Source organism: Pongo pygmaeus, chromosome 19 (assembly GCF_028885625.2).
Source record: "Pongo pygmaeus isolate AG05252 chromosome 19, NHGRI_mPonPyg2-v2.0_pri, whole genome shotgun sequence".
NCBI lineage: Eukaryota > Metazoa > Chordata > Mammalia > Primates > Hominidae > Pongo > Pongo pygmaeus.
Genome location: NC_072392.2, coordinates 9,457,299 through 9,476,039, shown reverse-complemented (window position 1 = coordinate 9,476,039; position 18,741 = coordinate 9,457,299). Strand labels below are relative to the sequence as shown.

Sequence of the window (18,741 nt, the reverse complement as noted above, 5' to 3'; positions counted from 1 at the left end):
TGGGGAGGAATACCCAGTTGGAGATTTTTAAATGAGAAGTCACAAATGCAGATAAAGAACCTGTAGGGAGATATTACGGGTAGAGACAAATTTGTAAGTCTCTTTAGCACCGTGATTTTCAGTCAGGGTAAGGGGTGGGAGGACGTGCTTTGCCTGAATGTTTTTATATGTGGGGTTTCTTTTTAACTATTTGTGTGCTACTCCCCCCAACCCCTCCAGATTCTGGTATTGTCCTACTAGGGAGGAGAGCACGTCCCTCCCCACCCCTAGTTCAGAATTCACCACCATAATGACTCAAGGGAATGTGTCTGATTTCATTTGTGCTGAGCATAGAATGTCTTTAAGCATTGCTAGCATCTATTCTCTTTTTTTTTTTTTTTGAGATGGAGTCTCGCTTTGCCGCCCAGGCTGGAGTGCAGTGGCATGATCTCAGCTCACTGTAACCTCTGCCTCCCGGGTTCAGGCAATTCTCCTGCCTCAGCCTCCCGAGTAGCTGGGATTACAGGCGCCCACCACTACGCCCAGCTAATTTTTTGTATTTTTAGTAGAGACAGGGTTTCACCACGTTGGCCGGGCTGGTCTTGAACTCCTAACCTCGTGATCTGTCCGCCTCGGCCTCCCAAAGTGCTGGGATTACAGGCATGAGCCACCACGCCTGGCCGCTAGCATCTGTTCTTACAGCAAGCCCCCAGCACAGATAGACTTGCCCAGAGAAACACAATACAGTGAGAGGAGCAGATCTAAGTCGAATTCCCAAGGAACTCACATTGCAGGGGCAGATGGGGGAAGAGGTACCTGCAAATTGTAGGGAAGGAGCTGTCAGTGGGAGAGAGTGGTGTGGAGGAAGCCAAGAGACGAGAGGATTCATGGAAAGGAGAATCATAAGCTTAGCTGTGACACATGAGGCCTGGAAGAGGGGTCTGGTAAGACCTGGAAAGAGTGATTGGCAGTGAGGAGGCTGTGAATGAGAAGATTTTGGTCGTGCAGGGGCAGAAGTTGGCTTGAGGAGTGAACGGGGGTCAGAAAGTGGAGTTGGTGAGCATAGGTTATTTTTCATGGAAGTTTGGCTGCGAATAGGAGAGAAAGTTGTTGCTTGAGGATTTATAGGATGGAGAAGAACTAGCAGAAAGTTAAAATTATGAGATCCTGGGACAATAGGAGGATAAAAGTTATTAGAACAAATGGAGGGTCACAGTAGCTACCTACCTCGGAATTAATTCTAAATCTAGCCCCCCCAAATTTTGCCCACTCTCCACTCTTACGTCACACATGTTCATGTGGTACACATTCCCGGTCCTGGAAACTCATTCATGTTTTTTGCCTTTTCTTGGAATGCCTTACCATCTCTTCCTTTCTTCCCTAAACCTCACGCATTCTTCAAGGCTGCCTTAAGTCTCCTCGCCCTTTTTTTTTTTTTTAATAGGGGTCTTGCTTTGTTGTCCAGGCTGGTCTAGAACTCTTGGGCTCAAACAGTCCTCCTGCCTTGGCCTTGGCCTTCCAAAGTTCTGGGATTATAGGCATGAACTATTGTGCTCAACCTCCTTACCTTTATGAAACCTCTCAAGTGGTAGAAAGGAAATGCCTTGGGTTAAGAATCACAAGATATGGGCTGAACCCTTAGCTCTGCCACTAGGTGGGTGGCCCTGAGGAAGCCGCTGGATGTCTCTTTGCCTTAGTTTTCTTGTCAGTAATACCTCTGCTGACTTAAACACAGGGCTGTGTGCGATTCACATGAGATAATGTTTGTGAAATGCCTTTGAAATCACAAAACATATTATAGCACCAATGTGTGATACTGTAATTTCCTGACAACTCTCCTGAGTGATTTCATTCATTTATTTCTGGGTTTTGCTGAAAAAATAATTAATTCCATGTTTTTCCTTCAGTGTCCATTATGCCAGCCGTAATGTGATAAAGGATGGAGTGATAAACAAGACCTAGTCCCTGACCTTGTGGAGCTTATAGTCTAGTGTGGGAGACAGAAAACAAATGCGTAATGGCTGGTGTCTTCAGTGCTATAAAGAAAAATTAAGCAAGATAAGGAGGAGTGGGGTGAAGGAGTGACAGAGACAGATGTTATTTTAGATGGAGGAGTCAGGGAAACCTCTCTGAGGAGTCAGCATTTGAGAGGAGATTGAAAAAATCTAATTCACAATTTGCAACAATAGGAAATCATCTTTTGCAGGATTAAAAAGAATATCTGCTTCCTCCCACCAAGATGAGTCTTCCTCACTTACTCCCCAATGTCACTATTAACAAGGGTATCATACCCTCAAGTGTTGGGCCAGAAAGAAGGTTGAAAACCATTGGCCCATTTAGTTTGCTTGTTTTATGGGTGAGAAAACCAGAGTTGAAGAGGTTTTTGGAATTGCCCAGGAGGGATACAAAGCTAGATGCTCTCTTATTTTAACTAGTGTGCTTCATTTGGTTAGTTTCTCATTTCAATTTGATTATAAACTCCTTGAAAGCAAGAATTATGTTTTCATATTATTTTTCATATTTTCCTAGTACCTAGAATAGTAATAGGCACCACCCCAAATGTTAAATTGAACATAAAACCGAATGAAAAGAGAATCAGGTGTACATCCAGGGATACCTGTGATCTAATGATCTTACCTGCTTTTCTGAGTGAAGGTCAGCGAGTGAAACTGCTGGATTTCCTCATAGGTTTGGGGCATCAGCAAAGTAGAAACACCAAACAAACCAGAGAGAAGTGGAGTTACATAGTTCAGCCTTTGGAATCAGATAACCCTGGGAAATCCTTTCTATATATGTCTGTGGTGATGTATGTTTGATATTAGTATTAAATTGTGCCCATATTGTCACTTTTATTTTCTAACAGGTATATATATATATATATATACGTATATATACGTATATATGTGTGTATATGTATGTGTATATATATGTATATATACGTATATATGTATATATGTGTGTATATATGTATATATACGTATATATGTATATACGTATGTATATATACACGTATATACGTATATATGTATATACGTATGTATATATACACGTATATATGTATGTATGTATATACGTATGTATATATACACGTATATATGTATGTATGTATATACGTATGTATATATACACGTATATATACGTATGTATGTATATACGTATGTATATATACACATATATACGTATGTATGTATATACGTATGTATATATACACGTGTATATACGTATGTATATATACACGTATATATACGTATGTATGTATATACGTATGTATATATACGTGTATATATACGTATGTATACGTGTGTATACTATGTATGTATACACGTATGTATACTATGCATGTATACACGTATGCATACTATGCATGTATACACGTATGTATACGTATGCATGTATACACGTATGTATACGTATGCATGTATACACGTATGTATACGTATGCATGTATACACGTATGTATACGTATGCATGTATACACGTATGTATACGTATGCATGTATACACGTATGTATACGTATGCATGTATACACGTATGCATGTATACACGTATGTATACGTATGCATGTATACACGTATGTATACGTATGCATGTATACACGTATGTATACGTATGCATGTATACACGTATGTATACGTATGCATGTATACACGTATGTATACGTATATATATACGACTGTGGTTCTAATGTGTCATTTTTGAGATTGTGAAAAAAATATTTTTCCCCTTTAATAACAGCTTTTTAAAAGTACGCACTAGGGCTCACAAGAGCTACCAGTGACTGGTTCCAACATTAAATTCAGAGGAGCAATAACACCTCAGGGGCAATATACTCATTTGGATGGTCATAGCTGGTTACTAATGCACTTTCAAAGTATCTTTACATACCTCTGACCCACGTGCATTTGCAGTAAATCATGGACAAATCCTGTGTAATTCCTGATTTGAAAAGCAACTCTTGCAAGATGATATGAGTTGGGATAGGCTTTGATTGTGAATTTTCTTCTTTCCTTCCCTTTCCTATTGCATGCTTCCCCCTTCTTCGAAGGTACGTGAAATTGAATAATTATTATACAGAAGAAATCCAAAATCTTGACATCTTGGATATTTGGTGCCAATGGCATGAAGTAAGGCTTCCAGCTGGGCACAGCGGCTCATGCCTGTAATCCCAGCATTTTGGGAGGCCAAGGTGGGAGGCTTGTTTAAGCCCTGGAGTTCAAGACTAACTTGGGCAACATAGCGAGACCCCATCTCTACAAACAATAAAAATAATTAGCCAGGCGCAGAGGCACGCATTTGTAGTCCCAGCTACTCAGGAGGCTGAGGTGGGAGGATCCCTTGAGCTCTGGTGGTCAAGGGTGTGGTGAGTGATGATTGTACCACTGCACTCCCGCCTGGGCGACAGAGTGAGACCCTGTTTCAAATAAATGAATGGATGAATGAATGAATGAGAGAGAGAGAGAAAGACTTCAAAGAAACACACCTGTCCTTTTAGTAAAGTGGAAGAAAGTCATACTTCTGTTTGGCATGCTGATTAGTACACTTGAGACCGACTCTGTGCTTAAAATCTTAGTCTAAGGAATCAAAAATTTTCTTCCAGTTTTGCCTGGGTTTGTTTCTTGATACATATAATATTCTTCCAAAGGCTTTAAAGTTCTACACTAAAAGTGAAATTAATATAGCTTTTGTGATATACAGATTTATTTAAATTTTTTAGTGCCTTCTGTGTAAAAAATGCAATAATTAGTATTATGATACTAGTTAACATCTTCCAAGTATGACATCAGACAGTTTGCACACATTTTACCCCTTGTTTCATCCCACCAGAATGCAAACAGCACTGATAACAAGAATCTATGCTTTGTATGGGTGGAGATTTTGGTCTGTTTGTCTGTATTCTATTTTTTCTTTATGCCCATTAATGAGAGCAATGCCAACTATATAATAACTACTAAGTAAATGTTTTTGGAATGAAAAATTATTGAATCCTCCAGCAACTTTCTGTTCATATATTGCCAGTAGGTGATATGCTGTTAGCTGTTCACTCCATATTGTGGGACAGCGAAGGGTGATTTTCAGTTTCTGCCTTCTGTCTAGTGGATATGTGCCTTATCTATATAAAAAGTTAAATAATAGGGTAGCAATTGTTTCTGGATGATATAGGAGGTGTGAACAAGGCTAGAAGAATTATAAATAATGGAGATATGAGTGAATATATATAAATCACCTGGAGCCGTGCCTGCACAGGGCAAATGCTTACTGCATGTTAACTATTGTTGTTATTGCTACTGTAACATCATTGTCATCATTTTGTTTTTTGTTTGTTTTTGTTTTGTTTTGTTTTTGAGACAGAGCCTCACTTTGTTGCCCAGGTTGGAGTGCAGTGGTGCGATCTCAGCTCACTGCAATATCCGCCTCCTGAGTTCAAGCAATTGAGTAGCTGGGATTACAGGCACCCGCCACCATGCCTAGCTAATTTTTGTGTTTTAGTAGAGACGGGGTTTTACCATGTTGGCCGGGCTGGTCTCGAACTCCTGACCTCAGGTGATCCACCTGCGTTGGCCTCCCAAAGTGCTGGGATTATAGGTATGAGCCACCGCACCCAGCCTATCATTTTGTTTTAATTGACATATAATAATTATACATATTTATGGGGTACATAGTGATGTTTTCATACATGTAATATATAATGAGCCAGTCAGGATAATTAGCATATTCATAATCTCAAACATTTTTCATTTCTTTGTGTTGGGAACATTCTATATCGTCCTTCTAGTTACTTGAGGCTATTATTGTTAACTGTAGTCATCCTACAGTGGTGAATAGAACACTCAAACTGATTGCTCCTGTCCAACTATAATTTTGTGTCCCTTAACAAATCTCTTACTCTCACCCTTCTCCCTGCTCTCCCCAGTTTCTGGTGTGCTCTGTTCTACTTTTTACTTCTATGAGATCAACTTTTTTTTTTTTAACTTCTGCATATGAGTAAGAACATGCAGTGTTTAGCTTTCTGTTCCTGGCTTATTTTACTTAATGTCCTCCAGCTCCATCCATGTCGCTGTGAATGACAGGATTTCGTTCTTTTTTATGGCTAAATTGTATTCCATTGTGTATATATACCACACTTTATCCATTCATCTGTTGTTGGATAGGTTGATTCCATATTTTGCCTACTGTGAATAGTGCTGCAGTAAACATGTGGGTGTGGATATCTCTTCAAAATACTGATTTTCCTTTGGATAAGTGCCCAGTAGGGGGATTGCTGGATCATATGGTAGTTCTAGTTCTAGTTTCTTTGGGGAACTGCCATACTGTTCTCCATAGTGGCTGTACTAGTTTACATTTCCACCATCTGTGTATAAGAGTTCCTGTTTCACAACATCCTCACAAGCATTTATTTTGTGTTTTTGATGATAGCTATTCTAAGTGGAATGAGATGAACCTCATTGTGATTTTGATTTGCAGTTCCCTGACGATTAGTAATGCTGAGCAATTTGTATATATTTGTTGGTGCATTTGTATGTCATTTTTTGAGAAATGTCTGTTCAGATCATTTGTTCGTCTTTCTTTCACATATTTTGTGTATCTTTTTTTTTTTTTTTTTTGAAATAGAGTCTCACTATGTTGTCCAGGCTTCAGTAATTCTCCCACCTCAGCCTGAGTAGCTGGGACTATAGGTGCATGCCACCATGCCTAGCTCATTTGCCCATTTTTCCATCCAATTATGATTTTTGCCATGGAGATATTTTGAGTTCCTTACAGATTTTGCATATTAATCCTCTGTTGGATAAACAGTTTGCAAATATTTTCTCCTATAGATTGTCTTTTCACTCTGTTGATTGTTTCCTTTGCTGTGCAGAAGCTTTTTAGTTTGATATGATCTCATTTGTTTCTTTTTGCTTTTGTTGCCTGTGCTTGTGAGGTCTTACTCATAAAATCTTTTCCCAGATCAACATCCTGAAGTGTTTTCCTTGTTTTTGCCTGGTACTTTTATGGTTTTGGGTTTTATGTTTAGGTCTTTGAATCATTTTGAGTTGATTTTTTGCATAGGGTGATAGATGGGTGTCCAGGTTCATTCTTATGCATATGCATATTCAGTTTCCCAGCACCATTTATTGAAGAGACTGTCTTCCCCCAGTGAATATTCTTGGCACCTCTGTCAAAAATCAGTAGGCTTGGCAGGGTTCACACCTGTGATCCCAGCATTTTGGGAGGCTGAGGCGGGCAGATTGGAGTTTGAGGCCAGCCTGGGCAACATGGTGAAACCCCGTCTCTACAAAAGTTATCTGAGTGTGGTGGCGTGTGCCTGTAATCCCAACTACTCAGGAGGCTGAGGTGGGAGGCTCACTTGAGCCTGGGAGGCTCAGGTTGCATTGACTCAAGATTGCACCACTGCACTCCAGCTGGGTTATAGAGTGAGACTCTGCCTCGAAAAAAAAAATCAGTTGGCTCTAGATACATGGATTAATTTCTGGGTTCTCTATTCTGTTCCATTGGTCTATGTATTTGTTTTTATGTCAGTATGTATCATAAAAACAGCATTGTAGTACATTACTACAGCTTTGTGGTATATTTTGAAGTCTGGTAGTGTGATGCCTCCAGCTTTGTTCTTTTTGCTTAGGATCACTTTGGCTCTTCAGGGTCTTTGGTGGTTCCATGCAGATTTTCAAGATTTTTTCTATTGCTGTGAAGAATGTTATTGGCATTTTGATAGAGATTGCATTGAATCTGTAGATTGCTTTGGGTAGTATAGTCATTTTAACAATATTAATTCTTCCAATCCATGAGCATGAAATAACTTTGCCTTTGTCTGTATCCTCTTCAATTTCTTTCATCAGTGTTTTGTAGTTTTTCTTCTAGAGATCTTTCACCTCCTTGGTTAAATTGATTCCTAGGTAATTTTGTGGGGGATTGCTATTGTAAATGATATTGTCTTCTTGATTTCTTTTTCAACTAGTTCATTATTTATAGAAACACCACTTACTGATTTTTCGTGTGTTGATTTTGTATCCTGCAACTTTACTGAATTTGTTTATCAGTTTTAAGAGGTTTTTTTTTTTTTTTTGGTAGTCTTTAGGCTTTTCTCTCTATAAGATCATGTTTTCTGCAAACAGAAACAATTTGACTTTCTCCTTTCCAATTTGAATGCCATTTATTACTTTCTCTTGTCTGATTACCATGGCTAAGACTTCCAGTACTGTGTTGCGTAAGAGTGATGAGAGTGGGCATCCTTGTCTTCTAGTTCTCAGAGGCAAAGCTTTCACCTTTTCTGTGTGATGTTAGCTGTGGGTTTGTCATACATGGCCTTTATTGTGTTGAGGTACTTTCCTTCTATACCTAGTTTACTGAGAGTTTTTAATTGAGATGTTGAATTTTATCAAATTTTTTTTCTGCATCTATTGAGATTATCATGTGGGTTTTGTCCTTTATAGTTGATGTGATGTATCACATTTATTGATTTGTGTATGTTGAACCATCCCTGCATTCCTGGGATAAATTCCACTTGAACATGGTATATTATCTTTTTGATGTATTGTTGGATTTGATTTGCTAGTATTGAGGATTTTTGTGTGTATATTTATCAGGCATATTGGCCTGAACTTTTCTTTTTCTGTTGTATTCTTGTCTGCTTTTGATATCAGGGTTATTCTGGCCTCTTAGCATGAGTTAGGTAGAATACCCTCCACTTCAATTTTTTGGAATAGTTTGAGAAGAATTGGTGTGCATTTTTCTTTAAAGGTTTGGTAGAATTCAGTATGAAAGCCGTTCAGTCCTGGAGTTTTCTTTGTTGACAGATTTTATATTATTGATTCAATCTCATTATTTGTTATTGGTCTGTTCAGGTTTTAAAAAAATTTCTTCTTGGTTCAATCTTGGTAGGTTGTATGTGTCCAGGAATTTATCCATTTCCTCTAGGTTTTTGAATTTATTGGTGTAGAGTTCATAGTGTCCTGTAATGATTCTTTGTATTTCTCTGGCATCCATTGTGATGTCACCTTTTTCTTGCCTGATTTTATTTGTTTGAGTCATCTCTCTTTTTTTCTTAGTCTAGCTAATGGTTTCTCAATTTTATCTTTACACAAAACCAACTTTTATTTTGTTGATTTTTTAAATACATTTTTTTATTTCAATTTCATTTATTTCTCCTCTGATCTTTATTCTTTCTTTCCTTTACTAATTTTGGGTTTGGTTTATTCTTGCTTTCCTAGTTTCCTTGAGATACATTGTTAGAGTATTTGAAATCTTTCTAGTTTTTTATTGTAGGCATTTATTGTTATACACTTGCCTCATGGTACTACTTTTGCTGTGTCCCATAGGTTTTGGTATGTTGTGCCTCTATTTTCATTTACTTCAAGGAATTTTAAAATTCCATTCTTAATTTTGTCCTTCATTCACTGGCTGTTCAAGAGCATGTTGATTAATTTCCATGTATTTGTATCATTTTGCATGTTCCTCATGTTATTGATATTTTCCACTGTGGTTAAATAGGATACTTGGTATGATTTCAATTTCTAAAAAAATTTTTCAGACTTGTTTTATGTCCTAACATATGGTCAGTCCATGTTCTATGTGCTGTTGACAAGAATGTATACTCTGTAGCTGTTGGGTGAAATGTTCTGTAAATTGTTAGGACTGTTTGTTCTGTGGTATAGTTTAAATATGATTTTTCTTTGTTGATTTTCTGTCTGAATGATCTGTCCAATGCTGAGAGTGAGATGTTTAGAATCCCCAGCTATTACTCTATTTGAGTCCATCTCTCCCTTTAGAGCTAATAATGTTTGCTTTATATATCTGAGTGCTCTGGTATTGAATGTGTGTATATTTACAGTTGTTACATTCTCTTGTTGAATTGATCCCTTTATTATTATGTAATGTCATTCTTTGTCTACTTTCACAACTTTTGACTTGAAGTCTGTTTTGTCTGATATAAGTACAGCTACTCCTGCTTGCTTTTGGTTTTTGTTTGTGTAGAATATCTTTTTCCATACCTTTGCTTTCAGTCTATGTGTGCCTGTAGGTCAGGTGAGTTTCTTCTAGGCAGCTTATAGTTGAGTCTAGTCTTTTTTTTTTTTTTTTTTTAATCTACTTATCCAGTCTATGTCTTTTAATGAGATATTTAATTCACTTACATTCAAGGTTATTATTAATAGATGAGGGCTTATCTTGTCATTTTATTGATTGTTTTCTGGCTGTTTTGTATATCCTTTGTTCCTTACTTCCTCTTATTGTTTATTTTTGTGGTTAGGTAGTGTTCTGAAGTGATAAGGCTTGATTTCTTTCTTTCTCTTTTTCCTTTGTATATTGGATCTACCAGTGAGTTTCATAGTGTCACATGTTTTTATATGTTTTTATAATGGCTGTTATGATCTTTTCACTTCCAGATGCAATACTCCCTTGAGCACTTCTTGTAAGACTGGTCTAGTGGTGATGGATTACCTTCGTTTTTGCTTGTCTGTGAAAGATTTTATTTCTCTTTCATTTCTGGAGGATATCTTTGCTGCATGTAATATTCTTGGTTGGCAGATTTTTTTTTTTTCTTTTAGTACTTTGAACATAAAATCCAATTCTCTCTTGGTGGGTAAGATTTCTGCTGAGAAATCTGCTATTAGTCTAATGGGAATTCCCTCATAGGTGATTTGATGCTTTTCTCTTGCTGGTTTCTTTTTGTTGTTGTTGTTTGTTTGTTTTTGAGATGGAATCTTGCTCTGTTGCCCAGGCTGGAGTGCAGTGGCATGGTCTCGGCTCACTGCAACCTCTGCCTCCCGGGTTCAAGTGATTCTCCTGCCTCAGCCTCCTGAGTAGCTGGGATTACAGGCGCCTGCCACCATGCCCAGCTAATTTTTTTGTATTTTTAGTAGAGACAGAGTTACACCATGTTGGCCAGGCTGGTCTTGAACTCCTGACATCGTGATCCGCCTGCCTCGGCCTCCCAAAGTACTGGGATAACAGGCATGAGCCACCACACCCAGTCCTTCTCTTGTTGTTTTTAGAATTCTTTGTCTTTGACTTTTGATAATTTGACTCTAATGTGCCTAAGAGGGGTCCTGTTTGAATGGAATCTATTTGGGATTCTTTTAGCTTCCTGGATCTGGAAGCTCCCAAGACTTGGGAAGTTTTCAGCTACTATTTCATTCAATGTTTTCTGTACATTTCCCCTTCTTTTCTCTTTCTGGAACACCTACAGTGTGAACATTTTTTCACTTAATAGTGTCCCGTGAATTCTGTAGGCTTTCTTCATTCCATTTTACTTTTTTCCCCCATCTTTCTGTGTTATTTCGCAAGATCTGTCTTCAAGTTCAAAAATTCGGCCACACATGGTGGCTAACGCCTGTAATCCTGGCACTTTGGGAGGCCAAGGTGGGCAGATCACTTGAGGTTAGGAGTTCGATATCAACCTGGTTAACATGGGGAAACCCCATCTCTACCAAAAAATACAAAAATTAGCTGGATGTGATGGCACGCCCCTGTGGTCCCAGCTACTCAGGAGGGCTGAGGAGGGGAGAATCACTTGAACCCAGGAGGTGGAGGTTGCAGTGAGCTGAGACAATGCCACTGCACTCCAGCCTGGGTGACAGAGTGAAAATGTGTCTCCAAAAAATTAAATAAATAAAAAAAATTCTGCTTGGTCTAGTCTTTTGGTAAAGCTCTAGCTTGTATTTATTTATTTATTCATTGAATTCTTCCACTCTAGGATACCTGTTTTGTTCTTTTTTATGGTATTTATCTTCTTGTTGAATTTCTTGTTCACGTCATGAATTGTTTTCCTGATTTCATCAAATTGTCTAGCTCTATTATCTTGTATCTCACTGTAAGATTACTACTTTGAATTCTTTTTCTGTCATTTTGTATATTTCTCTATCATTGGGGTCTATTACACAGGAATTATTGTATTCCTTTGGAGGTGTCTTGTTTTCTTGCTTTTTCATGTTCGATGTATCCCTATGTTGATGTCTATGCATCTGGTGGAATAGTTGCCTCTTCCAATTTTATGCAGTAGGTTTTGCAGGGAAAGAAATATTTGTATGAATGGATCTTGGGGTGTTGGTTCAGTGGGATGCATTGGCTTTGGTTCCAGGTGGGCATAGTAGTGTAGTTTTTGTGTAGTTTTTTCAACTGTAATCCATGCTAGTGACGTTTGTGAGTGTCTCAGTGGCCTCAGCTGAGAGGCTTTGTGGTGGTGGTGGCATGACTTTGCCAGGGATGTGTTCACTGGGCTATTTGTCAGATCAGCGATGCATGCGTTCACATGGTGGGTTGTCCAACTTGGGGTCTCACTTGCTGGGGTTGGGGTTGGTGCCCTTACTCTGGCTGAGGGCACAGTTGCTTGGTTGCTTGGCCAGTCTGGGAGTATGCCTGCCAGAGGTGGCCTGTTGGACTGTTTCTCAGGTTCGGGACATGGGCACACTGCTGCTCAGCTCTCCTGTGGGGAATACCTGCTGGGGACATCCTACAGGGCTATTTCTCAGGCATGAGAGGTGGGCATAAGGCTGCTTGATGGCCCTGGGGGCATGTCTGCCAGGAGTGGCCTGAGGAGTTGCTTCTCAGACCCAGGACGTGAACACAAGGCTGCTCGGCTGGCCTAGAGGAGTTGCTGCTAGGGGTGACCCATGGGCTGTTTTTCAGGCCTGAGATGTGGACACATGGCTACTTGGCTGGCCTGGGGGTATGTCTGCCAGGGGCAACCTGCAGGGTTGTTTCTCAGGCCCTGAGTGAGGTGTGGGGCCTTTGGGCAGGCTGGGGGCATGTCTGTAGGGGGGCTGCACTGCCCGACTGTTTCACAGATCCGGGATGCAGGAGCGTAGTCACTCTGCTAGCCTGTCAGTTGCTTAGGGCCTTCTGCTTGTAGGAGGATATGCAGCAGTTTGGTTGGCTCAAGAGTGGGTTTGCCCAGGGTGGGACTGTTTCTGTGGCTGAAAGTGCAGAGGGTGGTTTCCCTTCAGTGCAGGACCAGAGTCACAGCCATTCCTGAGCCCTGGGGTGTGGAGTTCAGCCACCTGTGTAGGTTTGGTGGCATGAAGATGGAGTCCCAGTGCTGGAAAGGTGCAGTGGCTACTGGCCCCAAGAGGAAGGCACACTCCAGAGGGAGCTGTGGTCTGAAGATGGCGCCATGCTGTAGTAACTTGGCTCGTGGAGTGGGTGGGGAGTGGGGAATGCTCCTAATCTAGGGCAGTGCAGCTGTACGAATTCCCAGCAGCTCTCCAAACTGAGCTCAGAACTTGCAAGGACTGGGGGATCCTCCTGTGGTAAGGACTGTAGGTGTTTGCAGTGGCAGTGGGGGCAGGTGGGAATCTCCCGCTTACCTTTTCCTCACAGGGAGAAGGCCTTCATATGTCCAGGCCGCCCCAATCCTGGTGGAAGAGATGGGGCCACAGAGGCTGGGGGCCTTCATGCTGCCCTCCTAGACTTTCAATCACCACAGGGGCCTCTCTACTTCCCCACTGCAGTCCAGCGTTTTCCCACACTGAAGTCAAATCTTAGCTGTTTATTCACTGCGTTAGTCCTTTCATAAGAAAAGGGGGGGGGGGGGCAGGCGGGTGAGCACCAGGTGACTCTAATCAGTCATCTTGCTGATGTCCCACCCACCATTTATTCTATGATTTTTCATGAATCTGTTGAGAGCTCTAAAGATGAGTCTAATGTTCATCTCTTTGTTGAATTGGTCAGAAGGTCGTGTCCTGGACAAGATGATCTTCTCAGCTTGGACAGAATGTAGACAGGTGGGGAGAGGAGAGGAGCTACTTGAGAGGAGGAGAATCCTGAAAACATGGGGACTGAGGTGGAAATCATGTGTTTCCTGTTCCTTAGACAGCGAGACCAACTGGTCTCGTGCAGAAAGGGCACATGGATTATTAGAGGGAGTAAGGTTAAGATTGACAAATCAGAATGTGTTTATTCTGTTATGAATGCTACATTATAGTCACAAAATTGGTATTGAAACCCTGCATGTGTTTCTGTCTGTGAGCAACCAAATACTCCCTTTTTTTTTTTTTTTTTTTTTGGAAACAGAGTCTTGCTCTGCTATCCAGGCTGGAGTGCAGTGGCGCCATCTTGGCTCACTGCAACCTCTGCCTCTCAGGTTCAAGCGATTCTCCTGCCTCAGCCTCCCAAGTAGCTGGGATTACAGATGTCTGCCGCCAAGCCTGGCTAATTTTTTGTGTGTTTATTAGAGACAGGGTTTCATCATGTTGGACGGGCTGGTCTGGAACTCCTGACTTCAGGTGATCTGCCCACCTTGGCCTCCCAGAGCGCTGGGATTACACGCATGAGCCACTGCGCCCAGCTCCAAATACCCTTTAATGGGAAATTATATGGTCTTTTTTTAAAACAACAACAACATTGTAATCTGTAGTCGCAACATTGTGTCTGCTTGAGAAATAATATTTGTACCTCTGGGGTCACGTAGCCTCCGAAACAAACTTTGTCCTAATAAAAAGGCCACACTGTTCGACCTTCTGTTTTTGAAATTTAAGAACCTCATTTATTACCAACTTCTTTTAGGATTATTAACTCAAACATCTCTTGGAGGATTAGTACAAATATTATGTCCTCCCATCATCTCTATAACAGGCTGTAATTCTGAGGCCCAAGCTTGTGCCTTATTCATCCTTGTATCTCTTCCAGCACTGAGTACAGTTCCTGGCATAAACTAGCGATGCAATAAATTGTGTTTGAATTGAATTTTCAAAGCATTCAAGGCTGGCCACCTCTGCACTTGTGGGAGTAATTTGCATTTGAGCTGCATGTTTTGAGATATATCATGCATTTAATATTGTTCTTTAGGTCCAGCCTGATGAGTGAAGAGGCTAAGAGAGGAGCACCCAACCCTTGGCTCTTTGAGGAGCCAGAGGAGACCAGAGGCTTGGGTTTTGATGAAATCCGGCAACAGCAGCAGAAAATTATCCAAGGTACTAAATATCCTGAGGAGTGTGGGCTCAGAAACCTTGCCAGAATTTTTTTTTTTTTTTTTTTTTTTGAGACGGAGTCTTGCTCTGTTGTCCAGGCTGGAGTGCAGTGGCATGATCTTGGCTCACTGCAACCTCCACCTCCCGGGTTCAAACGATTCTCCTGCCTCAGCCTCCCGAGAAGCTGGGACTACAGGCACGTGCCACCATGCCCTGCTAATTTTTTGTATTTTTAGTACAGACAGCGTTTCACCCTGTTAGCCAGGATGGTCTTGATCTCCTGACGTCATGACCCGCCCACCTCGGCCTCCCAGAGTGCTGGGATTACAGGTGTGAGCCGCTGTGCATATGGGCCTATTTCTGTTGTACTCTCTGTTCTTTTCCATTGGTCTATTTGTTTATCTTTATACCAGTGCCTCACTGTATTAATTATTTTACCTTTATGATGGGTCATTAAGTAAGATAGTACAGGTCATCCAGCTTCGTTTATTTTTACAATTTTATTGGATATTCTAGGTCTTTTGCATTTCCATGTGAATTTTAGAATCTGTTTTTAATTTTACAAAAGAAAGCTTCCTGGGCATTTGATTGGGATTACATTGAACTTTTAGATTAGGTTGAGGAGAATTGATATTTTAACGCTATTGAGTCTCAAATTCTCTCAGCAATGTCTTTTAGTTTTTGCTATACATGTCTTATATATCTTTTATCCTATTTATCCCTAAATATTTCATATCTTTTATTTTATGTTTTTTTGAGACAGTCTCGCTCTGTCACCCAGGCTGGAGTGCAGTAGCAAGATCTTGGCTCCCTGCAAGCTCTGCCTCCCGGGTTCACGACATTCTCCTGCCTCAGCCTCCCGAGTAGCTGGGACTACAGGTGCCCGCCACCACGCGCGGCTAATTTTTTGTATTTTTTTAAATAGAGACGGGGTTTCACCGTGTTAGCCAGGATGGTCTCGATCTCCTGACTTCATGATCTGCCCGCCTCGGCCTCCCAAAGTGCTGGGATTACAGGCGTGAGCCACCGCGCCCGGCCTTCATATCTTTTATTCTAAGCAGCATTTTTAAAATGTCAGTTTCTAATTGTTGCTTGTATATCAAAATACAGTTGATCTTTGTATATTGATCTTGGATCATGCAGCCTTGCCAAAGTCACTAATTTCTGAATGACATTCAGCTCAAGACTCAAAGTGGCCTCTGTGCAGATCTACAGAATACTCTCTCTGCAGTCCTCTCTGGTCCTGTGCCCTACAAGCTCTAACCACCTTGGCCTCTTGGGACTTTTCTCAACTCGTGGAAAATGCTGGGCTCCACCTGCGTTCTCCCATCCCCACACCACGGCTTGGGAACTCTTATGAGGTAGTAATCCGGGGCAGTCTTAGAACTCACCTCATTTGTTTCCCGTCTCTCAGGGATCACTGCCCTTCATTTCCTGATGTCCATGTCTTAAAACTGCTGTTTTGTATATTTACCCTGTTTTATTTTTCCAGTTGTTTCAAGCCAGAAGGAAGTCTGGTGCCTGTCAGTCCATCATGGGCAGAAGCAGAAATCTAATTCTATTTTGAATTCCCTTTTCACAGTGAAATCATCGAGTCAGTGAAACATCGTGACTCTCTTACATCTTCAATTTTACATACTTCACCCATTACCGTATTTGAAGGAAAGTGAAAAAAATGAAAAGCAACACAGCTTTACATGCAGCACAACCATTCGCTCTTCAGGACTCACAGTTCCTGAATGGAGCACCTTATAGCTAATAGTCATGCATTTTCTAGCTTAGGCATTGTTGCATTCTGGCATTGTTGCATTTTGCCAAGAAAAGCTGTTTTCAGTTGGGAAGAGTATGCTTGTCCCAGAGAAGGTGCTATTTTCAGGGGTTGCTTTAGGTCAGTGTGAGAGTGTGCCCCTCAAAGTGTTTGTCACAGTCTCCAAAACAGAGCTTCCTTATGAAGATTCTCACCCTTGGGGAGCCTGCTGGCCTGTGGGGTGTGGGTGGAGTTTCGGGGGAGTGGCAGCGCACGTTGCAGGTCAGTTTCTCTCCACTGCTCTTACCTTTGTGTTTTGAAATGCTATATTCCAGCCGGGCGTGGTGGCTCACGCTGGTAATCCCAGCACTTTGGGAGGCCGAGGCAAGCACATCACAAGGTCAAGAGATTGAGACCATCCTGGCCAACATGGTGAAACCCCATCTCTACTAAAAATACAAAAATTAGCTGGGCGTCCGTGGCTAGCGCCTGTAGTCCCAGCTACTCGGGAGGCTGAGCCAGGAGAATGGCTTGAACTCGGGAGGCAGAGGTTGCAGTGAGCTGAGATTGCGCCACTGCACTCCAGCCTGGTGACAGGGAAAGACTGTTTCCAAAAATAAATAAATAAATAAAAGAAATGCCATATTCCTCTTTGCTAGCGAGCTGTTTTTCAAGGACAAATACAAAAATGGAAGTAATCTTCACACAGAACCCTTATTAGTCTTTTCTCTGCCTCAAGAATCTTGACGATGTGCTGAAGTTGCTATGGCTTTGTTTGCGTCATTGCCAGGTCCTGTATTAAATGAAAATAAAGAGCCACAAAAGGTCATTTCTAACTTTCTTTAGCCCTTGGAATCCCTTAGCCATTCTGCACTCTAGCTGACCCTTAGAAACTTTGAAAATCATCCCAAAATAACAGTTTACTGGTAGAACATAGACTGAAGGGCAGGGAATGCCTTCCTTGCCTAACCTAGAAGTGAGGCCTCATTGTAACAAATTAGCCAATTTGGCTTCTGTGCCCCTTCAGCTGTAATTTGAAGCATGAAATGGGCATTAGGCAGAAGATGAGTGGATGATGACAATCACTTAATTGCTCAAAAATCCCTGAGATAGAAGAAACAAGGGTACTTGTTTCTTGTTTCAAAAGGTTTTGGTTATTATAGACCCTTGTCCCTGAGTCAGATCGCAGACCTTGGAGAAGTATGAAGTGTCGTTCCACCTTTACCCAGGAGGTCTCTCTTGATGGGGTTTCTTCATCAGCTCCATCTAGTCTTATGATTTTTCTATAGATGTTCTTTCCAGACTCTAGCAGAAAATTGTGCAATCGTTCTAGATTTCTGCATTCTTAGGTATCTCGGTGTTTGCATGTGAAATGGGGCTGTGGAAGGTGGCTAGCCAGACTCCATTTCACACTGGGGAATCTTAGTAGCTAACCTTTGAACGCTTGCAGTCACAGCTTCACAGACAACTTTCTTTGAAGATACCCTTTCTTGTAGCTGTCACCTAGACTAGGATTCCTTTCCTAAAATCTTAAAAACATCTGTTCTTAAACTTGCTCTGAGTCGTCTAACAGTGATTAACTTTTTATCTAGCTTGACCTAATTTTTTTTTTCTTTTTTCTTTTTTTTTTTTTTTGAGATGGAGTCTCATTCTGTCACCCAGGCTGGAGTGCAGTGGTGCGATCTCAACTCACCACAATCTCCATCTCCTGGGTTCAAGCGATTCTCCAGCCTCAGCCTCCCAAGTAGCTGGCACTACAGGTGTGTGCCACCGCATCTGGCTAATATTTGCATTTTTAGTACAGACGGGATTTTGCCATGTTGGCCACACTGGTCTCGAACTCCTGACCTCAGGTGATTCCCACCCCCCCCAACCTCAGGCTCCCAAAGTGCTAGGATTACAGGCGTGAGCCACCGCACCGGGGCGGCCTAATTTTCTTCTCTTTCTTTCCTGCCTCCCTTTATTGAGGGAGAGCTCCTTCTGTATGTTAAATGTGAAAGGTTCATTGCTTCTCTGTGGGCACTGGACAACACAACATCAACTACTTTTCTGACTGTGTAAACTCAGAGGGCTCTCTAGTATTGGTCAGGAGTCTTTATGTCTAGCAAAGACTG

General features: G+C 41.2%; 1 protein-coding gene across 1 annotated transcript in view; it reads left to right on the top strand.

Moving 5' to 3' along the window:
• STX8 (syntaxin 8) overlaps positions 1-18,741 on the top strand; it is a 322,619-nt gene that overhangs the window by 57,441 nt on the left and 246,437 nt on the right. The window contains exon 5 of the mRNA XM_054456619.2: positions 14,759-14,883. Coding sequence (XP_054312594.1) covers positions 14,759-14,883 — 125 coding nt within the window. The remainder of the gene's footprint in view (positions 1-14,758; positions 14,884-18,741) is intronic.